The sequence below is a fragment of the Colias eurytheme genome, chromosome 14, assembly GCF_061535395.1.
Source record: "Colias eurytheme isolate Ceu_HAF_F1 chromosome 14, ilColEury1 Martin Lab GWU primary, whole genome shotgun sequence".
NCBI classification, from domain to species: Eukaryota; Metazoa; Arthropoda; class Insecta; order Lepidoptera; family Pieridae; genus Colias; species Colias eurytheme.
The window spans coordinates 4,301,937-4,327,145 of record NC_142993.1 but is presented as its reverse complement, the minus strand read 5'-3'; the positions used below and the strand labels follow the sequence as shown (position 1 = coordinate 4,327,145).

The 25,209-nt window shown below is 33.3% G+C and overlaps 2 protein-coding genes across 7 annotated transcripts; one reads left to right on the top strand and one right to left on the bottom strand.

The window, feature by feature from the left end:
* The first annotated feature begins 64 nt into the window (after window positions 1-64).
* Window positions 65-15,299, top strand: LOC149902813 (KAT8 regulatory NSL complex subunit 1-like). 6 transcript variants are annotated; one of them, XM_090109238.1, is made up of 13 exons: window positions 252-391; window positions 895-1,096; window positions 2,302-2,400; window positions 4,167-5,228; window positions 6,355-6,481; window positions 8,703-8,899; window positions 9,710-9,861; window positions 10,154-10,303; window positions 11,220-11,304; window positions 11,941-12,078; window positions 12,578-12,659; window positions 13,276-13,665; window positions 14,247-15,299. In XM_090109238.1, the coding sequence occupies exons 4-13, from the start codon at window positions 4,393-4,395 to the stop codon at window positions 14,490-14,492; spliced, it is 2,403 nt and encodes an 800-aa protein (XP_089965364.1). In that variant the 5' UTR covers window positions 252-391; window positions 895-1,096; window positions 2,302-2,400; window positions 4,167-4,392; the 3' UTR covers window positions 14,493-15,299. The 6 variants fall into 6 exon arrangements, with proteins under 6 accessions (XP_089965363.1, XP_089965364.1, XP_089965365.1 ...); XM_090109237.1 differs by lacking the exons at window positions 252-391; window positions 895-1,096 and adding an exon at window positions 65-195; XM_090109239.1 differs by lacking the exon at window positions 895-1,096 and having other exon boundaries at window positions 293-391.
* Window positions 15,300-21,563: 6,264 nt separating this feature from the next.
* LOC149902812 (thyroid receptor-interacting protein 6-like) lies at window positions 21,564-25,068 on the bottom strand. Its single transcript, XM_090109636.1, has 3 exons — window positions 24,140-25,068; window positions 23,757-23,992; window positions 21,564-23,263 (listed from the first exon to the last, which is right to left on the bottom strand). Exons 1-3 carry the CDS (start codon window positions 24,917-24,919, stop codon window positions 23,023-23,025), a joined length of 1,257 nt encoding a protein of 418 aa, XP_089965762.1. The 5' UTR covers window positions 24,920-25,068; the 3' UTR covers window positions 21,564-23,022.
* Between the last annotated feature and the right edge of the window lie 141 nt (window positions 25,069-25,209).

Sequence of the window (25,209 nt, the reverse complement as noted above, 5' to 3'; positions counted from 1 at the left end):
TAAATGAATCCTGTGAAATATACCGCAGAATTCTGTTACAGATTTAACGAACATGAACCATCAAGGTAGTAGGCACTTAAAAATAATACAGGAAATATTCACAATTTAAATCACATTATTAATGTCTACAGTCTCAAAATCTCAAATTATTTTTCTTCTTACGGAAGTAGCGGGCAGCAGGAAAAGTTCCTTTGGGTAATAAGTTTATTTTGTAATTTGTATCATTAGGTATTTAAATGACAATAATTATATAATATATATTCTAGTAATATTCCTCCACAGAATACTTCCTCATAAAGTTTATTGGAGCCCCCTATATTCATTTTATTTTTCATAGTTCTAGTGAAATATTTTAATTTGTCATCAGCATTCAGCACCACTCGTAATATAGGTATTTATATTTTTACTTTGCACTAATAATTAATATTATTACAGAAATCTTTAAACTTAATATTTAAACTCCTTAAATATACTTTATTAATTTTTTTAGGACATGCATGCCTTCATATCAGTGCGTCAATATTTATATGGTTTAATTCAATGTCGTTTTAAATTTAGTATTTTTTTTTTTACTTTACATTTTTACCTCACTGTGCATAATAAAGTTTTGATGGAGTTAAGTTACATTTCATGTAAAACACAGTAAGTTATCAATAGGTACTATATTTTTGTGGCCAGTATCTTTTATTATTTAAAATAATAAATATACTTAGTAAGGTACCTACTGAAATTTAACTTTAAGGATTTTATAGCATGAAATTTTTAATGGTACAACCTTATTCACCTTAAACATGATTATTTTTATTTTCAAATGTTTCTTAATTGTATCTTTCTTTTGCAATATATTAAATTACATTTAAAACTATAAGTTAACTTAATAAACCACAATTTTAGGATTGAATGGAAGATGACTAAGAGACATTCATATTAATCTCTTTAAAATAAATAAATTTGAAATTAATATTTATAAAATAAATCAATCATCTCCTAAAGACGAAAGAGAATTAAATAAATCATCTCCTAGACAGCCAGTAAGAATAATTTTGAAAAATTCATTCCGATATCCAATATCTGAAAGAACTAATAAATAGGAGAGGTAAGTGCTTTATCAAGATTTTTTACAGTACATGTATGCATCATTTCATTTTCTCAACTTGAAAAAGTAAGAATTTCTTAGGAAAATTGACACTTCGCAGATAGTGGGATTTAGGGAACAACTCAAACAGACCACAGGACACTTTTTTCATATATTTTGTAGCGGACACTTCTTCAGCAAATTCGACCTACATCTACATGTGTTTGGTGCGTTCATACAAAATATATAAAAAATAAGTGTCAAGTCGCTATCGCTGGCTACCAGTGGCTGTGGTGGCACATTTGCACCGACCATAATTGTCTTGACAAGTTATTTATAAACAAATATATAAGTATGTATAAGAATATTTTTATTCCTTTTTATTTAAAGGGAGCCTAGAAGAAGTGACCAGAATTGTCATTGAATTGTATTTGATCAAAAATTAATAATAAATGAAAGTTTTGGGTGTTGCGAAACATAGATATAGATATTATTTTTGTCCAAGATAGACCTTCCTGAATGTATTTATACACATATATAATCATAATATTATGTCTACCTATATTATGTATTACCTATATAATCATATTAGGCAATTATTGAATAGATACAATTGATATTAATAACTTTATTAAAAAAAATAAGAATGATTCAAACCATAGTTGATAATTGTTATTTAAAAAGTGCTTTTATTTTTAGTGATAAAATGCATTTTATAAAATACTTATTTTATTGTATGTATAGTAAAATTAATAATGTATGTGGGAAATAAGATCACAAGTACATAAGAAATGTACATATTATTTAATAAAGCTCCTATGATACCTATGTATGGGATAACTTAAATTTTCATATAAATAAAAGCAGTATGAACATATAAAACAAAGCATCAACTTTTTTTTTGTTGAGTTAATAATTTAGAAACATAAGTATGTATTCTTTTTCAAAATTTAGTTGTGGTGTAAACTTGTATAATAATGAACTTTTACATTAAGATTAACTAATAGAAACAGTAAAAGGTACTTTATATTTATTAATTAGGGGATGTTTATTATATTCATGTAGGATGCCTACAGATTGGTTCATAAAACACTTGTGAGTAGTGACATTTGTTTCATTTTTTTTTTGGTAAAGAACTTTTGTCAAACAACTGTCATTTACTCAAAGATTTCTCATCAACAAATTTATTATTATTGGGAAGATTCAGCATTATTATTCATTTTTAGGGAAGAAGATAAAGTGAAGATGGCTGTTATTGGGTCTATTTCACTTGTGAAGAAATATCATTGTTCATCTCTGAGCTCATTGGTAGATTTGGAACCAAGGTAATTATTAAAATTTTGTTTAAAATAGCAGAAAACTAAAAATTTTAATAAACCTAAGTCTTATATTTTGTAAATAAAACATAAGATGTGTGTTTTCATTTTGCAATTATGGCATAATTCATTTTATTATATATAGGTATAATATCAATCAATGGGTTTAAAAAGTTTAATGACCAGTAAAGTCCTGTTCAAAATTTTATTAGCTCTTCAAGTATTTTAATATTGCATAATAATTGATGCTCAATATAGTTGTAATAGTTTTTAAATCCATTTAACTAATACTAATAATTATATCCTAACATACAGTTGAATATAGTCCAATGACTATTACAATAAATAATTAATATCATGATTCTAAGTGATTTCTTGTTTCACAATTTAAAAAGAAACGAATATTAATTATATAAATTAAATACGTATATTAAATACAAGCATTACAGGCACAGTGATCCGCGTGGTACCTATTTCATGAAATTAGAAATAAATATTTTTATTAATACGGAAAATATACCTTTTTTGACCTAACTAAACATATATACATAATATAAAACAGAACCATATTTAATATAAATTATTATGTTTAGATTAGACATGCGCCCAATATTATTTATAATAAAGATAAATTGTGATTAGACAATTTTGTTCGTAAAAATTTTAATCTACGATTACGATACGATTCACGAAGAACATTGATCAACATTCAACGTGACAGTTATTAGAACGAAAGCCGTATGGCGTATAATGAAACGTAAAGCATTTACGATGCATACGCTAATAGTTTAGATTCTCATTCATATTATTTTGATACATCATATTATATAACAATATTTAAACTTGTGTATATTATTTTAATTTTTAGTAAACACGGATTTTCTTCTATGATAATTTTAATTTATTTTACAAGTAACCACTACTTATCATATTATAGGCTCCGTAAATGTCATCTTTTCACAATGAGTATTTAATATAACCAAAATACCTACTTATTGTTTTATTAAATTTTATTGTAGTTAATGAAAAAAAGCACAATAATTATACAATAGATATTTCACAACAATTACCTACACTGGAATTAATCCATATTATTCCATTGTTATGGTAAAGCGTGGCGATGTTGAAATTGGTATCATTTGAAATACTTTTTAGTTGTAATTAAATAAAAATAAATTTATGTTATTATAACATGTACTTAAAAATTAATTATTTGATTTATTTTTGATTATTTATATTTATAGGCGAAAGAAAGTTTCATAACTTTTTAAAGGATTGCATATTTGACTTTACCGCGCAAGTACTAATTTAGAATCGTATTTTCCATCTCTTTTTTACATTCAGAACTCTCAGTGCTTCTAATCTAGCGTTTGGTGCGGTTTACTCTGTCGTCTGTATTTCGTCACTAGATTTGAGAATCAACTCGGTGAAATATAGTGTTTTTGAGAGCTATTCCGCCATTGTTATTTAAAAATGCATTTGTCACTATCAATTCTAGTTGCGATTTAGTGGTTATGTGTGTAAAGCTTCTATAAAAAATAAGCATCCCACAAAAGTGTTCTAAGTGAATCGTTTCCTGTTCCATTTCGTACAGAAAGTAGAAACAAGCAACTGCGAAGGCTAGCGTACTTCTTGTTATCACGTGGGTCTCTTTTTAAATAATGTTGATGAGACATGATTTTTGTGTATATATTGTGCTGTTTAGTTTGCGACCAATGCGATGTTGCTGCCTTCAATAGAACCGGCTTGTAATCATTTTATCATTGTTTTTTCAGAAGCGCGCGGAACACAATCAAACGAAGTCCCGCAATACGGCTTTTGGAAGCCGGCGGGAATCATATACGAAGAATGACTATTGTGAAAAGTGCAGTGCAGTGTTATATAGTGTTAATTTAGTGAACGGTAGTGTAAAAGGGCGTTACATAAGGTCGAAATGATAGAAAAAGGGAGCCCGCCCTGACGCGTTCAGCGCCGGCGTCCGCGGCGGGCGGCGCTTGTGTCATGGCCCCGGCGCTCACAGTGGCACCACAAGCGACTCATTACGACGTGGTCGACGAGACCGAGAAACTAGCCCACCGAAGACGGGCCCTTGCGTCCGTCAATAACCTCTCGACACACATGGAGGACGACGATATGGGACTCCAGAACCAACCCAGTTTGGCGAAAGATTCGCAAGAGATGGAGCAGATCCTAGTTGATCTAGGCAGCAGTGATATTGTACAAGCGGATTTACTCCAAGCAATCAAAACACTGGAAAGTGGAGGTGATGCATTATCTACAGGTGATCCAGATGCTATATTTCCCTTATCAGGCTTTGATTTGGCTGAGACTGCAGACTCTGAAGGTGATGCGACCGAAGATAAAATAAAGTTATTACAAGCACGGTTAGAGCGTAGATGTGCATTTTTGTTGAGGCGATTGAGAATATTGCAGGCAAGATCTTTGGGAAAAAGAATAGCCGAAGAAGCCACTCAAACATTTGAGAAATGTACACGTGGTGCCAGAAAGGATGGGGGGGGAAGGCCAATGGGATTAAAAGCATTTTTAAAAAGAATAGAGACTACTTCAGCACTACAGGCAAGTGCAGCATCAAGAACGGTTGTAGGGCCTAAGTATTATAATCCTGGTACATCTAAAGGTGATGTCACAAGGTCAGCCTCTTTGGGCATCCCATCAGGGACTCTTACTGGCCTTGAAGATACAGCAGGAGCCCTACGTTCACATTTATCAGTTGTTAAACATCAATTGGATTCTGATGCTACCGAGTCATCATCAGGTGCGGAGAGTAATGATGAAGCAGTATCATACAACAATCAACACCAACAACATATGCCCATGTGAGTTTATGTGCATTTATTTATATTTATAGCATTACTGAAGGTCAAAGTTTAGGTACTTTTATTAATTCTAATGTTATTAGTTAATTCATGTTTATACTAAATCTTATTTATTATTGTGCATTCAGCATAACAACTCAATTCATTTGTAGTATGATCATATTAACCCATTGACCACCGAGCGCCCCGATCGGGGCGCGACACAATAGATTATCTATTGTGTCTGTGATACCGGGGACTGATGGATTAAATGACCAAAAAAAACTATTGCTATATCATATTATAAAATATAAAACTAATATTTGGATTCAATATCAATCAAATGAGATTTATATATTATATGCTTTTTGTAAAGACTTATCAATATATGCATCCTGATACCACAAGGTAAATTGGCTTACATTTACATTTACCTGTGATGATTACTTTAACTGAGTCAGGAATGTTATGCAGCTTACACATGTTCATTTTTTGTTAGTATGCTCCAGTAAATTTTGTATGCCACATAGCTCATCTCACATATAAACTGGACAGATTTAATGTTTTAATGTTTCAAGGTAACTAAAAAGTTTTTCTGTGTATAGAACTTACTTTAGATATAAATAGCAAGATTATCAACAATGTTTTGTTTCAATCATCCCACTTAATATGTTTAAGGATAAAAAATTATATACAGGAAATTGGTTATTGGTTATTAAACTCGTTCATACTTGATTCTGGGTTCCATTAATTTGTTACATTTAAAAACTGTTATCATTGATTCTTTATCAGACTACAATAAGTGCTTTTATTCATAACTTTTGTGTTTGATTTATTCATATGTATTTTAATATGAAGCATTTTATAATGCTCTTACACAAAATAGAGTGCAATAAATATGACGAACAATAAATTGTTCGTCATATTTATTGCACTGTTATTATTTACTAGAAGTCCGCCCCGGCTTCGCCCGTGGTACATATTTCACAATAAAAGGTAGCCTATGTCCTTTCTCGGGTATAAAAATATCTCCATACCAAATTTCATGCAAATTGGTTCAGTAGTTTAGGTGTGATTGAGTAGCAGATAGACGGACAGAGTTACTTTTGCATTTATAATATTAGTATGGATTAATTTAATATTTCAGTGAGAATCGAGCACTGTGGTCTTGGCAAAGAAAGCGTGCGTCAATTGCATCGCGCTGGTGTTGGTTGCAAGCGCAGGTTCAAGAGTTGGAATACAAGATACGTCAGCATAATGATCTGCATAAGCAGGTATGCAGTCACATTATTATTTTATTTATTTATTTGATTTATTTCAGATAATTGCAATATCCATATAATTGTTAGTATCTTGGTTACCTTAAAAACTATGTTAGTATTAAAATTACACAATTAATCCATCAGTCCCCGGAATCACAGACACAATAGATAATCTATTGTGTCGCGCCCCCATCGGGGCGCTCGGTGGTCAATGGGTTAATTATTAACAATACTATTTTAAATCTATTTTAAATCCTAATGTGCTTGAGACATGGATTTTATTCCAATGTCTCAAGACATTGCTTTCTCATCTGTCCACGAAGAGAGATAGGATGCTGCTGGATTATGTGTGTGATGTGTGTATCCCATCTTTTTACAATATGATTGAATATCTGTCTGAATGTAAACAGGTAAACCATATGGATTTTAACATGATATTTAACTGCTTAAAAAAAACATCTACTTAGGTTTGCTTAGCGAATGGTTTATATGTTACATTTATATGTTACTAGCAGCTCTTGTAGATGTTATTCTGTCCTTTTACGTTTTTCTCTTCATAAGAACCTTCCTTGTGCATTAAAAAAACGAGCCATACTCGAGTATTACGCTGAGCAGCACATTTTGGCCATTCATTTTTATTTAAATAGACCAAGTCAAAGCTCATAAGAATTTTAATAATATTTGTTTAATAGAAAAGCAATACATTATCAATTTGATAATTTGTTCTAGAGAAAAGAAATTCAAACCTGGGTTTTTTAAGAAATTCCACAAATTATTTTTATTTATCAAATTGATAGTGTGTGTTTGCTTAATATTTGGGCAGTTTAGTGAATAAATATGTTCAGTGATTCAGTCAGGATTATATTTATATCTGATATCTAACACCGTGAACAAGTTACAACTTGTATGAAACAGAATAACATTCACATGTCAAGGTCATTGTTATGGTATTTGATAATTATGGAGAGCTTTTTATATAAAGTCCATTACAATTATTATTATACCTTTATGTAAATTTAAACAGAACAGACAGAATATTAACAATTGAATTATAAATATGGTATGGTATATATAAATAATTTAGAGGGAAGAAAAACATATAACAAACTATTTGTAATCATCTCTATTAAGTGTTTAATTGTTCTTTAAATTAAATAATGAAATTACATTTTAAAATTTTTAATTACTGTTTTTTGAAAACATAATTCTGCAGTATAGTTTGAATCATGTATTATTAAATTAAATCTTATCACATCATAAAGCTGCTCTATATTTGGGTCGGACGTTAACCTTTGCTTAAGTTACTGTCGGTTATAATAGAATGATTGGAAGGAATAAGTATAATTTATGTGATCAAATTCTTATATTAAAGGGTATCCTGTTATCCCACTTTTTGTCCAGTTTTATGTGATTGCTTAAAGAACCAAATATACAATGAAGTAGAAACAATGAGATATAAAGGAAATGCTACAATTTAAAACCTGTAACCTAAGAAATAATAGTATTAGATATAATTTCATCATATCATTCAATATAATGTAAAATAGAGATTTAAGTTGGTATTCTTACTAAAATAACTCCTTTGTTGTTTATCCCCATCAACATCGCGTCCTTGGCCTATATGTGTATGATTCATGAATGTATAAATTATTTTGTCGTATATTTGCCGATTTGCGTCTCTTACAAAATACGCAACTATAGAATAATAAGCTTTGCATTTGTTTTTGATGTACAGATATATTGTATGAATTTGTGGCTATAATCATTTTTGGTATTTTAAAACGAATATTCATTGAAAAATTGCATTGAATTCTTATCTATATTTTGAAAGTGCATTATATTGATGTGTAAAATAGTTTAATTATAAATAAATTTTGTGTCAATAAACCTTTTTTCTTTTTAAATACCAGAGACGTTACTCTTAAAATCTAAATCTGACATCTAGAATCGAATGCATTGATTACCTTGTGAATAAAAATCATCATAAATTAATAAATGTGTTTCAAGTTCGATTGACAAATGTTTCAAGTCAATATCGATTAATTCACTTTAGTCGATGTTTTTAAGCAGGTTACCTCTCTTCGAAGATAAAATTGATAGACGTCAAATGTTGCCTATTAAATTGGCTCCACAATCTCATTTTTGCATTTCATCTCAAATTATAGATTTTTATACAATACAAACAAACAAAAAGTGAAAGTGTAACATTAAAGTTAAATTCATGTCATTGCAGGTACGAGAAGCGAAGGGTCGCGTAGAGTTCGAAGGTGAGCCAGTGGGCTACGAAGGGAGCTTGCCTGGCGACGACTCGCCGAGCACGTGTGCCCGAGTGCGACCCCTGCGGAGGGACACGTTCAAGAAACGGAAACTGCTGCAAATGCACAATTTACATTTAGCAACTAGTAAAGCGGCGAAACCGTCGGATGTTAAGTGAGTACCGTGATGTTTTATAAAATTAGGCTAAATAAGGTGATAGGTAAAAGATATTTTTATTTTCCTGGAATATAGTTTGTTGCTCTGCAATGTATGGTACATTCTAGTAAAGAATTTAGAATTGCTTGATATAATTGCATATTTATTATTATTACATGATAAATGTTTTCACTCTCACTACTTTGTACTACAGTGTAAACATTGTATTGTACAATATTATATGGGTCAGAAGCATTTAAGATATTAAATCATAATTTAGTCAGTTGATAATTGTTTTCCATGCTTTAAAAATAAAAACAAATATTTGTATTTTGTATTATTTCCTGTGTGTAGATCTTTATTATCATTAGCCCATATTATGTTCCTACTGCTGGGACATGGCCTCCCTTAAGGGATGTGTGTGTGGTTAATCTATCCCAACTAATAATAGTTATTAAAGATAAAGGATTTGATGTGTTTTTTTGTATAATTAAGCCAAAAACTAATTGAACAATATTATATAATGGGCCCTGGATGGAATGTACCTAATATACTGCAAAATTGTGTACGTTCGCGTCACTAAACGTTTTAAGGTACAAGTCCGAGACGGGCCGTAGACTGCAAACTGCAACAGCAAACTGCAAGCGACAACACTTGTTTATAGAAACAAGTGTTGCCACTTGCAGTTTGCTGTTCTGCTGTTTCATAGATGTTCATAGGAACATCTATGAAATTGATTCTAAGCGCGGCAGCATTACGGTGTCGCCTGCGGTTGCAGTCTGCTGCCCGTCTCGGAATTGTACGTTTACACTGTTATTAACGTTGCAGGTGCAGCTGCCAGCATCCGATAGAGTCGTGCGGGGTATGCACGGGGCGCGCGGAGGCGACGCAGCCGGCGCCGCCGTTCTGCACGCTCGCGCCGGCGCAGCGACGCGCGCTCGTCGACCCCGCGTACCACCCGGTGTTGAGCGATGTGCAGGGTATGTATACAATAAGTTATATTGTGGTTCCTCAGCGTCTGCAGTGATTGGGAATAATAAGTCAGACCTATCTTATTTCAAGTATTATTAACAATTAATAATCATACTTCTTCATCACCACACCATGTATGTACCATGAATTGATATGATTGAAAGCTTTAAATTTTTTAAAGTGATTAGCAGTTTACATCTATCATATCTGTATACATCATATATCTGTATACAAGGACATCCGTTTGCTACTAAACATATAACCTCAAACATGTAACTATTTACAATTGCATCATTGCAGACATCCCGGCGTCGGTGCACATGAGCGCGCTGACGTCACGCTCGTGGTTCCGCGCGCGCTTCAAGTCGTACCGCGGCGCGCACCACGCGGCAACCGCGCGCCCCGCGCCAACCAGCGCCGAGCCGCGCAGCGCCAAGAAGCACCCCACACGTGAGTGCATGTGTTATATGTAATGGAAAATGTACCACGATACATGAAAACACCGCGAATATTAGTTTGAAACTATAATAAAAATAAAGGTTGTCATACATATTAATTACTAAAAAATGGAAACAAGATAGATTACCACACCACTTACAATAATTCATTCATTCTACGATTCCGCCAAGCATAACTAGCAAGCATATATTTAGTATTGTTAAGCCATTTTTTTTTCGAACATTATGAGCTTTTTTTACGTGCTAACGTATAGCAATACGTGACCATACGTGTGCCTGCCGCACGACGTTGCCGTTTTGCTACACAGCGGAACGGCAACATCGCACACACGGCTCGGCTTGTGAGGAGAAGCGACTGCGTGCGTCGGCCACGCATATGTTAACGTCACGCATCAGCCCCCCTAGACAAGTGGCTTTCTATTAGCGTAAAGTTCAATAGAATAGATTATGAATGTATGAGATTGACGTTTGATTACGACGATGACGACGATTGATTACGTCAATCTCATACATTCATAATCTATCCTATTGAACTTTACGCTAATAGAAAGCCACTTGTCTAATGGGGCTGGTCTGGAATCTCTTACAGTGTCATGCGTGTTGCACGCATTGCATTTGGTGTGTTCCGCAATTAAAACATCAATTTTCAGTTTTTATGAAATGTGGAATTCTTAGAAAAAAAGGCGTATGAAATGACACGTTTTTGTTGTAGAATAAAATAAAAATAATCCATTGTAGACACAAAGTGTATCCCCAATTATCGTTCTTTGCGTGGCTGTTTTGTGTCGTATGTTTTCTCTGACAGCTAAATAACCATTCTCAATTTATAATAATATTTAAATCAATATGGCTGTCATGATAATTATTATCCAGTTTCTCATCTAATTTTGACCATTCTTGAATTGCAGGATTGAAACGTGGTCGACCACCTTTATCCAGGAAAGTTAAAGAGCGTGATCGGGATGACGACACTTCTACGTCAGGACAAGAAAGGTAATAAATTACATAAAATATTGTATAGTCTTATGAAAATAATCTACACAAAGTGTATCTCGAATATTGTTTGTTAGTTGATAAATTTATTAGTTAATTAACATAACAAGCAACAAATTAACAAGTAAGAATCGTTACGAATTTCAATTTATCCTGGTTGTTATGTTTAGGTACATTTTCGTTTCAGTAAGGAAGCTCTAAACTGACTATTTTAATGAAAACAAAAATAGATATTTCGTAAATTCGATTAATTTGCTTTGTTGTTACATCACACCCCGGACACTCCATACAAAATTATCGTTTTGACAGTCACACTGTAGAGAGTCTCTACACACATTTGCAGTCTCTACTAGAGACTGCAAATGTGTGTGTTAACGCTTTATGGTTGGCACATTTGTGACTAGCGTAAAAAAAATCGCGTTTTTCTGATGAAATACATCCGTAAACAGCACAATACCTAACCATTTTCTACGAAAAGCGATAATCACAAATCCAAAATAATTGTGCGGGGTGAGGTAAAAGTTTATTTTTGGCGGGAGGCGGAGTGTCCGTTCTGTAGCGTTTAGCTACTATTATGTATTCTGTGATTACATTAAAAATCAATCCTAAATAAATATATGTTTCTTGTCATTAAAGGGGTCGCGGCAGACCGAGTACAGAGTCGCGAGGTTGGCGCCGGCAGTCCTACGACATTGATAACATCGTCATTCCGCAGAGCATAGCGGCCAACACGAGACCCGAGATACTTATGTATAAGGAGATTATAACGCCCAAGTATGTATATCACTACATTACATAGTATAAAACAAAGTCGCTTTCTCTGTCCCTTTGTCCCTTTGTATGCTTAAATCTTTACACTACGCAACGGATTTTGATGCGGTTTTTTTAAATAGATAAAGTGATTCAAGAGGAAGGTAACGGACAAAGCGGGCGAAGCCGCGGGCGGTTAGCTAGTGTCTGTATAATTTTCTTTAAAAAAACAGATAAAAATAATGCCGATAAAAATTTAATTTATGAGGCTAGAATATGCTGTGTATTAATTATGTTTAATATCTATTACTATTCTATTGATACAAATTACAAAGTATTAATTAAATTAAATCTAATTCGCCTTATAATGGTCAGAAAGGGATAAAATTTTAATGAGAGCAACTAAAAGGTACTAGCTTTCAATAAATAAATAATCATTTAAATCGGAATAGAAATATAATTTCCAACTTCCATTAAATGCTGTATAAAAGTAATAAAATTAATGTATTGTTATTTTTTATAGGTGGCGTGTTATGGATATACCTGTACCGAAAATGAACAATGGAGTTTCTAATTCAAGTCACGCCTTAACAGAAGAGAGTGATGTGAGTAATTAATAACCCATGCATATATTATTTAGACATTTAATTAAATTCCAGGAACTCTAAATAATATTAATGGCGATACAGGATCTAAATAATTACTTATACATATGTATAATAATGTGACTAGCCTAATCCACATTTTAGAAATATCTGTCTTCTTTAAAACTTTCTAAACTTTTCGTAAAGTTTAGAAGCAACGTTACATACGCAACAATAGCTGATTTTAATTAATCTAATTACTATCTCTTTGGTTATTCTTTAACTTTAAGAAAAGTTTATGCCCAATCACTTTCAATTTTCCATTGGGGCTTGAAAGGATTAATTATAATAAATAATTCATGTGTGCATTATCATACAAAAAATGTATGCGTGTACTAGAGTACACACGTAAGTGAAACTTCTTTATGACCTTATTTAAAAAAAAATAAATTTACTATATAATATATGCGATTTTACAGAAATACGTCAATCACGCGTGGTAGGGATAAAAACAAGATGGCGCGTAACGAAAAAATGTTACACAAAATTTTTTCCAACCCCGATAAAGAAGTTTCACTTCAATAAATAATTCATGTGTGCATTATCGTACAATAATCATAATAAAATTAATTTCCAGGAGGAGGATATATCTGAAGAGACGGTACAAGAGCGACACAAACGCGCAGAAACCGACGAGCGGAACAGATATCTGCGCAAACAACGCACGAGACGAACAAATACGGAAACGGACCAATCACAACAGAACACCATCAACCATCAGAGTCAACAGAATACACAACAGCAACGAAATATACAACAGCAACAGAATACACAACAGCAACAAAATATACAGCGGCAACAGAATACACAACAGCAACAAAATATACAACAGCAACAAAATATACAGCAGCAACAGAATACACAACAGCAACAGAATACACATCAACAACGGAGGTCGAGATCACAAGTACAGTCGCAGGCGCATTCCCAAGCGCAAAATGTGCATTCAAACTCTTCGAATGATGAGGTAATTATAATATTTGTGCTGCTTTATATGCTATTATACAGGGTTAGTTTTCAATGACCAGCCAAAATTTAAAATTAAGATCTAGATATTAAACCAACTTGGCACATTTGAAATATTATTGTCGAATAAAAAAAATAAAAAATAATAGCATTCATTTGAAAATGTCTTAAAAATTTCCTAAATCGTAAACACGAGATAAGCTTATTGAGAATCGATGCACTTGTGTGCGTGCGCGCATCGCCATATTTATGTGTGTGCTAACTTCTACCTATCTAGGTTGTTGAACTGAATTGTGCTTTTGTAATGTCCACACGTTCGCTTTTTAGTGGCGGACAGGAATGAAATCTAATTAAAAAAAAACGTTTTTTTTTTCATTAGATCGAAAATGTTATTGATTCTGAACCATTTCTGAAAATTTGGCCGGTCATTGAAAACTAACCCTGTAGGTCATAGTTCGTCACTTTTTGTTTCATTTGGGTCTACATATAACTTTTTATAATATTAAAATGCAATACAAAGAATGTGTAATTATTAAAATTAAAATATAGAAATATATGACAAAATAATTATCTTTATCACAGACCGAGAGGCCTTACACGCCTCGACAGTTTCCGCTACCGGACGACATGTACCAAGACATGTTAGCGGTAATGCCGGAGCCCTATCTGAGTAGCCCGGAGCCTTCGCCCCCGAGAATGGAGGAAATAGAAGAATCCAGTACATTATCACCAATGTCCCCGCTAATGTTTGAAGGTGATGACCCTGATGATGGGGAATGGGACCCCAGTGTTGAGAAAACTGAACGCAGAAAGAGTTCGTTCAGATAATATTAGAGATTTTAAGTTTTTATTATACAGAAGTTTTGGGTTTGGTTCTAAGATTTTATACTATAAATTACAGTTTGATACTTTATTAATATCCAATGAAATAAAAGTCCAGTACATATAAAAGTCAAGTCCAGTACATTATCACCAATGTTCCCGCTAATGTTTGAAGGTGATGACCCTGATGATGGGGAATGGGACCCCAGTGTTTTGAAAACTGAACGCAGAAAGAGTTCGTTCAGGTAATATTAGTAGTAGAGATTTTAAGTTTTTGACGTGACAACGTCTTAGGGTGCACTCACACACATCAGTCACCGTCACGGCACGTCACCGGACAGGATTAAAAAAAAATATGTATCAATAGTTCTAGTATGACTCTGTTCCCACACGACAGTCGCCGGCACGAAATCTATCAGTGACGTCACCGGTCAGGCACGTCAAATAATCTTTCCATACATGTATCATACTTTTATCCCCACTCACCCGGTGCCGTCACGTCTCAGTTCAGTCAGCGTCGTGCTACCGTCAATAATTGCTACATGTTCTCTAGCGTGACACACGTCTAAACACTGACTAACCTGATGTATGTGTTCAATGATTCAGTCAAACCGGCGACGTGACTGACGGACAACATGACGGTGACTGGTGTTTGTGGATACGTACACAAACCGTCACCGATCAGTCATCGGTGACTTGACGGTGACTGATGTGTGTGAGTGCACCTTTATACAATTCATATACATAGTAGTCTTTGGTCTTATAAATTGGTTTGCCGGGTGACACTTCAAGAAACTGCGTTACGCTCCGCTCACGATAAGGTGCGTATAAATTAAGCGCGGCAGCCGCGCGAGCCAATGTTCGACCAGAGTTGACGTTCATTTGCTGCGCGAGCCAATATGTAGATATATTTTAAGTTGAAAGTAGTTGCCGCGCGCGGCAGGCGATCCATCACGAACATCTCTTCTGTAGGACGCCAAAAGTGTAGTCATTTTCTTTTTCAAGTCAGGAATAGGTATATCCATTTTCTTACTGATTTCTACCCACACATCATACCTCAGCGATTTATTGTGGTATTGGGAGGATTTGCTGTTCCACAAAAATTCATTAGCGCCATACAATTGTATTAGTAAACGGCACTTTTCGTTGTCCATTTTTACGTAGACGCCGCGCGAGCCGAATCACCAAAACTACAAACCGTCCACACGGCGCGCGAGCGAACGCCTGAAGCTCCTTTGATGCGGTCTCAAAAACCGACAGTGAGCGGATCGCCCCGCGGCACGTTCGAGCGCGGCAATGTTCGCGTCGCCGCGCGCGGCGATCCCGTCTACATAGTGCGCGGCCGCCGCGCGCGCCTATGTTCGATGGTTTGCCGCGCTTAGTTTATACGCGGCTTTATGCGCTCACAATGAGAGCGAGTGAGAGGCACGCGGGCATGGTTAGCCCGCCTAAGAGCGAGAGAGACAGACATAAAAAGTCGTTGTCACGTAAAACTTTCGCCCGTATACCGACTTTACAGGCAACCAATTTTTTAATCTTATACAGAAGTTTGTTTTGGGTTTGGTTCTAAGATTTTATAAATATAAATTACAGTTTGATACTTTATTTCCAATGGAATAAAAGGTTTATCGGCTTGGTGGACCTATTTGCATGCAATTTTATTGGGTTTTTAGTATAAACAGATACGCAAATCATTTCAGCTTTTATATCATTTACGTTTATTACATGATTTGATGAGAACGAAATGAAGCTTTTTTCCAAATTTGTTTGTTTTGAGTTTGTTTAAGTTTTAACATAGCTTTAATGTTAAGGTGTAAGAGGTTAACTTATGTAAATTTTTAATTACTTAATGTAAATTTATCGAATCTGTTAGACAAGGTGTACCCTTACATTCCTTAGTTCCGATGTAAATAAACTTGTATATTTTTAACGTAATATTATTGAGGAGGGATGCCTTTTAGTGAAAAATTTGCATTTGGTTTTATATTTTTCCAGTGGGCTCTATTAAACATTACTTAAAACAATATGAGTGTAAGTTATCATTATTGAGGTATACTTTACTTGCAAGTCATACTAAAATCACTTTAATGTATAGATTATAGACATTTAATATTCATTTTTTATATTTTGCAATTGGAGCTTAAAATAAAGTATTTTTTCAGTTCAGCTAATTAATATGGAACTACATCTGATATCAAATAAATTTACTTACAATTACAGTGTTTTTGCCAATAGCCTTTGAAATTATTATTTTAAATTGATGTTTATAGCGTAGTGTTTTCCCTACAGCCTTTGTAATTGAGTGTTAAAGAAAGTATTAAGAATTATTAGATGGTATAATATAAAGTTGTAAGCGCCCGGAACGCAAAGCGATGTAAATATGTAATCGGGCACTGAAGGCAACTAATAGACTGGTTATAATAATTTGAATCTCTAAGAGAATTCATTTCACACTTGCGCTCAGTTACTTCAATTACCTACCTACCAAGAAGCTTATATCTAATACACTGGAGATTTCAGTATGAACATTAACTTGTAACAAGAAAATATGACATGGAATGACGCCTGTATGTTTTTTAATCCCTTTCACACCTAACTTGCCAAGTTGGTGTGAAAGGGATAAAAAAACATACAGGCGTCATTCCATGTCATATTTTCTTGTTACAAGTTAATGTTCATACTGAAATCTCCAGTGTATTAGATATAAGCTTCTTGCTACCTACACACGGTTCATGTAGACACATTTCAAAACATTTTGTAAATAAAATTCACCTCGCTTTTAGTATGTACATAAGTTTTTCATTTCATTTTCCTATGTGATAGTCACATGTTTAGTACAAGATTTAAGGGACAGTTAATAAAAACACTTATATGTACCATAAATCAAATTTATATTTCTGTTCGATTAAACGAAATTTTCAACTATACTTAATTTCCTTTAACAACATAAAGGACAGTTTCTCAGCCAATATTTGCATTTGTTAAAAAAGTTTTGAGTAAGATGAAGTGTTATTTTTAATGTCTAATATTAATCGTTTGAAAAGAAGCCAAAGTCTTCTTGTTAGTTAGATTGTAAGTTAGTTAAGAATTTAAATGGATTGAAGATGAACGCTTGAAAATGTTGTATATGTTTAGTATGCAGAATAAAAATTTAATTGACAAAACAGGAATTTCAATTTATTTTCATCCCTTCCCTATTCTTATAAGTTTAAATAATTCGTCGTAATATAGGCGTAATTACAAAATGTCAACTTTACATGACAGTTTTTTGTGTTACTGAGTTTTTAAATTTATACTTGTGTCCTTACTCCACAAAGATTTTGAAAATATATAAATTGAAATAATAGCATGATCACGGAGTACATCCATGGAGGCATATTCAATAAGGTTTGGTTTCACATATAGAACGTAAATACAATGGAAAGAAGTAGTACTTATCAATTTTTCATCAAAATTATTTCACTATATACCTGTGCACGTAAGGACGAAGTAGTGGTACGGCAGCTAGTAACGTTTAAAAAAAAGTCATTTTAGTATAGTTGGTTTTTTGATATACTGTTCCTCTTGCTATTTCGGTTTGAGTCCGGGCTGTCTGGCTGGCCGCAGCGGTTGCGTTTAGTAGTGCGCATCTTATCTGCACAGGAAAATATCCTTAATTTAAAGTCATTTTTTAACGCGTTATTTTTAATCTTTTGCCTTTAGATCTATCCATAAGACATAATTTTTTTATTGCAAGCATTGAGATAATATTACTACGTATGGAGGAGACACCACGAACAAAATCTGTGCGCCATTTTTTTGCTCTAACTAAGTTTTAAAAAATATTATCTAGTTAGGTACTTACCGATGAAAGTTATTCCTTTGCACTTTTCCGTATTATTTGTATTATTTGTGCAATATCGTAACACACACGAAGGCATATTTGATGCGATTCACTTTAAAACCATTAAAAAAAACCGCTCAACATACGCCACATGGCGTATGTTGAGTGGAACATAAGTGATGTAGGCGGTGTCGTCTCCATATTAATATTATCTCAATGATTGCAAGACGTTTTTTTCGTTGTTAAATAGGTGCCAGACGCAATTTTTTATTTCGTTTTTATAAAAAATTCAAATTATTTTAGAATGTCTGTAATTTTCATATTATGTTCTTCAAACATAATATAATCTAAAATTAATTAGCCAGACGCTAATTCGATTGTTAAGTATTAAATATGTACAAATAAAAACGTAGTGAAAGTAGGTAAGCATAACAATTTGATGATTGTGTATATGGAGAGATAGTTTAAAGTGCAAGAGAGATAGAAAGGGTCGGCCGTGAAAATTAAATAACAATAAACAATAACTTTTTTTTTTCGAAAATATAAGATGCATAGAAATTGAATTGTTCCTACTCTAGGATTCCCTGTGTTGTGGGAACAAGTACCTTCCATGGTACATTTTATTACTTAGGCTAAAAAATAAACTATGTATTAGGGTACATCAACAATCTTCTATACAAAACAATTTTTTTTATTACTTAACTAGCGACCCGCCCTGGCTTCGCACGGGTTCGCAATGCTGATACTAAAATATACACTACAGAAAACTGTGAACGTTGTTTAAAAAAACATAGCGGCTCGCTCCGGCTTCGCACAGGTGTAAAATATATAGCCGGGCGACCGGCCGGTACCGCCACGTTACGTCCCGCAATTTTTCAAACTCAAACTCAAACATTTATTTATTCAATTAGACTTCTTAAAGAACTTTTATAACACTTTTGAAACGTCATTACATATTTTAAAATTTACCACCGATTCCGAAAGCAGTATCTACGGAGAAGAACCGGCAAGAAACTCCACATATTATATCCATACTCTTCCATATCCATAAATCTGTAATATCTTTGAAAATAGTCACTTAAATCATACGGTGTAAAGGGCCATATAGATCTATATTAAATGAACAATGTATTCAAGGTATTTTATTGATTAAGGATTAATGCTGTATTGGTTAAAATCGCTTCGAAAATTAGCTATTATTTGTCGTAAAAAGTAAATGACAAAAAAAAGTTATTGTGGGTTATCCATAAGAGATATTATTATACCATCACGGACTTTTCTGTAGACCTTTTCAATGTGTACAATACTTAAGTACATTATTTTGATAAAACTCGTAGGGCCTGCGTTTCAGCCTGCGTTTGCAATGTAAGCGGAAAAAATGTAGTTATTTACGACATCACATTAGAAACCTCAAAAATAACAGTACTTCTCCACTATTTAATGGATGTTATTATACATAATATAAACCTTCCTCTTGAATAACTCTATCTGTTAAAAAAACCGCATCAAAATCCGTTGCGTAGTTTTAAAGATTTAAGCGTACAAAGAGACATAGGGACAGAGAAAGCGACTTTGTTTTATACTACCTATGTGTAGTGATGATGATGATAACAATCTGTGATAACAATTATGTATAAATCTCGTGTCACAATGTTTGTCCTCAATGGACTCCTAAACCACTTAACCGATTATAATAAAATTCGCATACCATGTGCAGTTCGATCCAACTTGAGAGATAGGATAGTTTAAACATGTAGGTACCACGGGCGAAGTCGGGGCGGACCGCTAGTATAGGTACCTATATAAATTCATGCTAACTACTTTTTAGTTAAATTCAATACAAACTTAAACATGCGAGTGTGTGTGTGTGTGTGTGTCGTGTGTGGTGTGTGTGTGTGTTGCGTGTGTGTATGTGTGTACATCAATATTGACACTAATTTTTTAGTTGTCTCAAGCATATGGTCTCAACTCTCAAGCTTCCAATTTCAAAAACTCTTCAGTCTGAATGTATGTACCGTAACTTTAATTTATTTTTCACTTTTATGTTGTTTTTTTTCATTTTAACTTTTATTTATAAGAACAAGTGTAAATAATATTGTATTCTTGCAATTATTTCCTGTCGCATAATTAAAATACACTAGCTGATGAGCTGCATGCTTCATTACTTTTATTTATTTATACACATTATTTAATACTTAACAATCGAATTAGCGTCTGGCTAATTAATTTTAGATTATATTATGTTTGAAGAACATAATATGAAAATTACAGACATACTAAAATAATTTGAATTTTTTATAAAAGCGAAATAAAAAATTGCGTCTGGCACCTATTTAACAACGAAGAAAACGTCTTGCAATAAAAAAATTATGTCTGATGGATCTATCTAAAGGCAAAAGATTAAAAATTACGCGTTAAAAAATGACTTAAAATTAAGGAAATTAGGTATCCTGTGCAGATAAGATGCGCACTACAAAACGCAACCACTGCGACCAGCCAGACAGCCCGGACTCTAACCGAAATAGCAAGAGGAACAGTATATCAAAGAACCAACTATACTAAAATTCTCTCTTGTCAACGTTGGTAGCTCCTATACGATAGACGGAGCGCAGGAAACGGCGCTTGATCAGACGTCCCTTCCCAAACCGTCCAGTGTCCACCGTCCACACAATCTCAAACATTTATAATTTATTTACACTACTAACTACTAGACTTCTACAAGCACTTTTGAACATAGTTTTACCATATTTTATCATCGTTATTTTTCCATTGAATTTACGGTCTATAATCGAAACCAAACCAATACTCATTATCGGATGTTAATTGTTACTTTTGTAGGTACTCAAACGGTGCTTACAATTTATGGTGACATAGTCACATAGATAAATAAATATTATAGGACATTATTAAACAAATAATCTATATATATAAAACTCAAAGGTGACTGATATAGTGATCTATCAACGCACACCCCAAACCACTCGACGTATCGGGCTGAAATTTGGCATGCAGGTAGATGTTAGGAGTTAGGACGTAGGCATCCGCTAAGAAAGGATTTCCCGAAATTCTTGCGGGAACGGGGATGCACGTACAAAGTCGTGGGCGGAAGCTAGTGTCCTATAATATTAGATAATTAAATAGATGGTGTTTACTTCGTTCAATAGAGGTTAAAAAATTTCTCTATGTTAAATGATAAAGAAAATCAATTCATTGACTATAAATAAAACAAGATTTCTTTCAGTATTTTTCTTTTATTAATGATTACAATCACAACAACGATTACAATAACATATGGGAGAACTGACAAGAATGATTAGAGGAAGCGTGTATATTTGAAAGTGCGTTTAGTGCACGTAATAAATGGGTGAATGTAATGTGTGAATGATGTTTGTTGGCAAATTTGTAAGTGAAATTACATGCTTTTAATAACTACACTACAGCATGTCACTAGTGTGACTATAAAAGCCATCAATACAAGCGACTTCAATTACGTAGGTTACACAAAGACAGTAAGAAAAAGTAGGTAAGATATTAGGAGGAATATACACTAAGGCCTACTACAATAATATGAAATTGTGCCATTCACATAAAGCACATTTATTATAAATATTGTTGTTCTTATAATCTATTTGCTTAATATCTATGTTTAGGTCTGCCACTAATTTGGTCTATTTAATTTTCATATTCTGTATAAGTTTACACATACATTAAATACCAAATTAACATAACAGCTTAAATAAACAATATTAATCAGTTTTAGATTTTAATGTGATGTACAGTAAGCATTCAATTTTATCACTTCTGAATACAATATTTACAATTAATTAATAAAACTATAAACATGTAAGTACATTCAAATAATTAGAAAAACAAAATACACAACCAAGGGTTTTTAACTAACACAAAATGGCACATATTTAAAGAGGTATACATACCTAACCATAAGAAAGTCAAGTACCTAAATATGGCATTATGATATTCATACTTAGTCAATTTTAAATACAATATGTATATAATATATATCTTGTATATTTATTGCACTACACAGGTTGTTAGATTTTTTTTCCTGCAAAAGTGTAACAATGTCAATTTCTATGAAAGCATATAATATTTACTCTATATATGTAATAAAATACAAAATATTCATAATATTATTATTATTTCTATACTACAATGTGTATAATATTCTTAATTCTTCTAAATAATAATTCTAAAATCACTCATAAATCCTTTGCATATAATACTGTAAAAATTCTACACAGCCTTACAAATAAGTAATAACCTATTTTAATTAAATGCAACACGGAATGTTTTTATTATTATTTTTTGTGTTTTTATAATGTAATTCAGATAATATTAATATGGTTATTGTAAATATGCAAACATAATACTAATGTTCATATGAAACTTTTTCATAGTAATAATATAATACTGACTTTAAAAATCCTATTCTGAAGCATGCTCTCCCTAATAATTTTACGAAACAACTACTGTAATAGGAAGTATCACTAGATATTCCAGCCTAATTCAATAACATTCTTAATTAAGATTGCTTAGGTATCATATTTTTGTCATAATTTCTTTTAAAATTAATTAGGTAATTGTATAGGCAAGTACATAAAGTAATTTCCGAATTGAGATATAAAGCTCTACAAATAATTACTTTTTATTAGAAGGTAATATTAAGTAGCAAGACTAAACTGCGAAGTGGTATCAATTGATATTTCGTGAGATTTCTTGTATGCGCCTTGCATTACACTCTTTGCAATATAAGTGATTGTCGAGGGGGTAGCAGCCTCTGCCCTCTTCTCTTGAGCAGAGAGATGCCCCACAATCTTCACAAGCATAACACGCTATATGAAAACTTTTATCTAAAGCAACAATTCTTACGGTTTCTTCAGCCCCACCTTCTGGCACAATTGGTTCTCGACAAAGCGCACAACGAGGTGCGTATCTGAAAAAAATACAAATTACTATGAATAAATTGTGTTTTGTTGCAAACCATTGTTAAAAAATAACTGGAACATTTAATTTTATGCAAGACATGCACTTAATGTTTTAATGTGCCTTTCAATATGTTACTTGCTAGTAGATGTTTGTAATCTTCATGATATTCCATTCCAAAGTAGATTATTAGAAAGTTAAAGAAAAAATTTGATAGCTAGTAGCTATTTTTTTTTCATCACTTGCCGATGGCGCTTTTAGGCGCTTAACATCGAGTTGCGGAGAAATGCCCATATATTATTTACTGGCGGTCCGCCCCGGCTTCGCCCGTGGTACATATTTACGTTTTCCCGGATAAAATATAGCCTATACAGATTCGGAAGAATCCCTCTAAGTAATGGTAAAAGAAATTTTGAAATCGGTCCAGTAGTTTCACAGTAACATACAAAAATACAAAGGTTTCCTCTTTATAATATTAGTATAGATTATAAGCTAGGCATTACCTTTTATGAAAATCTTCAATACAATGAATACGGTTGACAGCATCTACAGTAAAGGGTATTCCATCCAGGCTTTTCTGACAGACCACACAGGTAAAACATCTAGGATGGTACGGCTTTCCCGTAGCTCTAAGTATGCGGTCCAGGATTGGATCACTACAGACACAGCATTTTTCTAATGTTTCTAAATAATCCCTCTCACATAATGCTTTTCCTTGTACGGCATAAAATGGTCGGCCCTGAAATAGCATATGAGAATTTTGTTACATTATTCAGAACTTTAGAATAAAAATAAAATATAATTACAGAAGTAACTCAACATGCTATAAGTATGTGGCATACCTACATAATATTTAAATAACATGATTATCAATTATATAACTTACCTGTAAGTTAATCCCACACTGTTGGCAGCAAAAACATTTAATATGATAAATTCTCTCCATAGCAGTACATCCTGTTGTTTCACCTAATATTTTTTCACCACATCTGTAGCAATTACCACAATATAGTGCATCATCTGGTTCAGGGGTGGACTCTATTGTTGTCCCAACATAGCCCCCATACAGTGAGGTTCCAGATAACTGACTACAAGGTCGAGGATTTATGGGCTCATATAATGACTCATAAGTAGATGAGGCCTGCGATCCACCATACGTAGAAAAATCTTGGGCGTTCACTGATGCTGACGAAGGAGGATAAGCGGATCCAGGACGCCGTAGTTCACTATAATTCGACTGTATACCCATATCACTAATACGAGACACTTCTGACACTGCATCTCTATCATAAAAGTTCTCCATAGGCCGCTGCATTGGAACATTTGTGTACACATGACTGGTGCCGCCAGGAGGAACCAAATTGCTGTAGAGAAGTACATCTCCGCTTTTACCTCTTGCTGAATTTCGTACAATACAACTTTTGACGGGCACTAAGTTTGAATAGGTGGAGCTCGTTCGACTCCCTGATTCTAGTCTCGATGAATAGGACGGTTCGCAAGCAGACTTTACGCTGTAACTTTGAGGTATTTGTGGCAGCGGTGGTTTAGATTTCTTAGGCGGTATGGAAGGTTTTCTTTTCGCTGTATTTATATCATCTTGTAATTTAGCATCTAGTTCGTTCGCATAAATACGTAGGTCAGCCAATTGCTTATCGAGTGTATTCATTTTTATGCAGTGTTATGTACTATTTCTTATAATAATGTTTCTTGGTTTAATTCATAAAATGTTAAAAATCCATAAATCGGCACAGCCCAATTCTGTACACAAAAAGCTTGTTTTTACAAAAAAAAGTTTTTTTATCGCAGCGCCACAGATTAAAATTTGATTACTGATTGCACAGATTCTTTACGACTTTGACATTATCAATCAAAAAGAAGTCCCGCGGACAATTATTAAGGAACTAATTTAAGAGATGGGGAGATCGCGGCTGATCGGCCAATACATTACATATATCA

Excerpts from the sequence above, each read along its gene's own strand:
- LOC149902813 (XM_090109237.1), top strand. The coding sequence starts at position 4,393 with ATGGCCCCGGCGCTCACAGTGGCACCACAAGCGACTCATTACGACGTG. Across the intron at positions 10,304-11,219 it reads CGCCAAGAAGCACCCCACAC|GATTGAAACGTGGTCGACCA; the intron begins GTGAGTGCATGT and ends CTTGAATTGCAG. Across the intron at positions 12,660-13,275 it reads CCTTAACAGAAGAGAGTGAT|GAGGAGGATATATCTGAAGA; the intron begins GTGAGTAATTAA and ends ATTAATTTCCAG.
- LOC149902812 (XM_090109636.1), bottom strand. The coding sequence starts at position 24,919 with ATGAATACACTCGATAAGCAATTGGCTGACCTACGTATTTATGCGAAC. Across the intron at positions 23,993-24,139 it reads AGTGTGGGATTAACTTACAG|GGCCGACCATTTTATGCCGT; the intron begins GTAAGTTATATA and ends ATGCTATTTCAG. Across the intron at positions 23,264-23,756 it reads ATTGAAGATTTTCATAAAAG|ATACGCACCTCGTTGTGCGC; the intron begins GTAATGCCTAGC and ends TATTTTTTTCAG.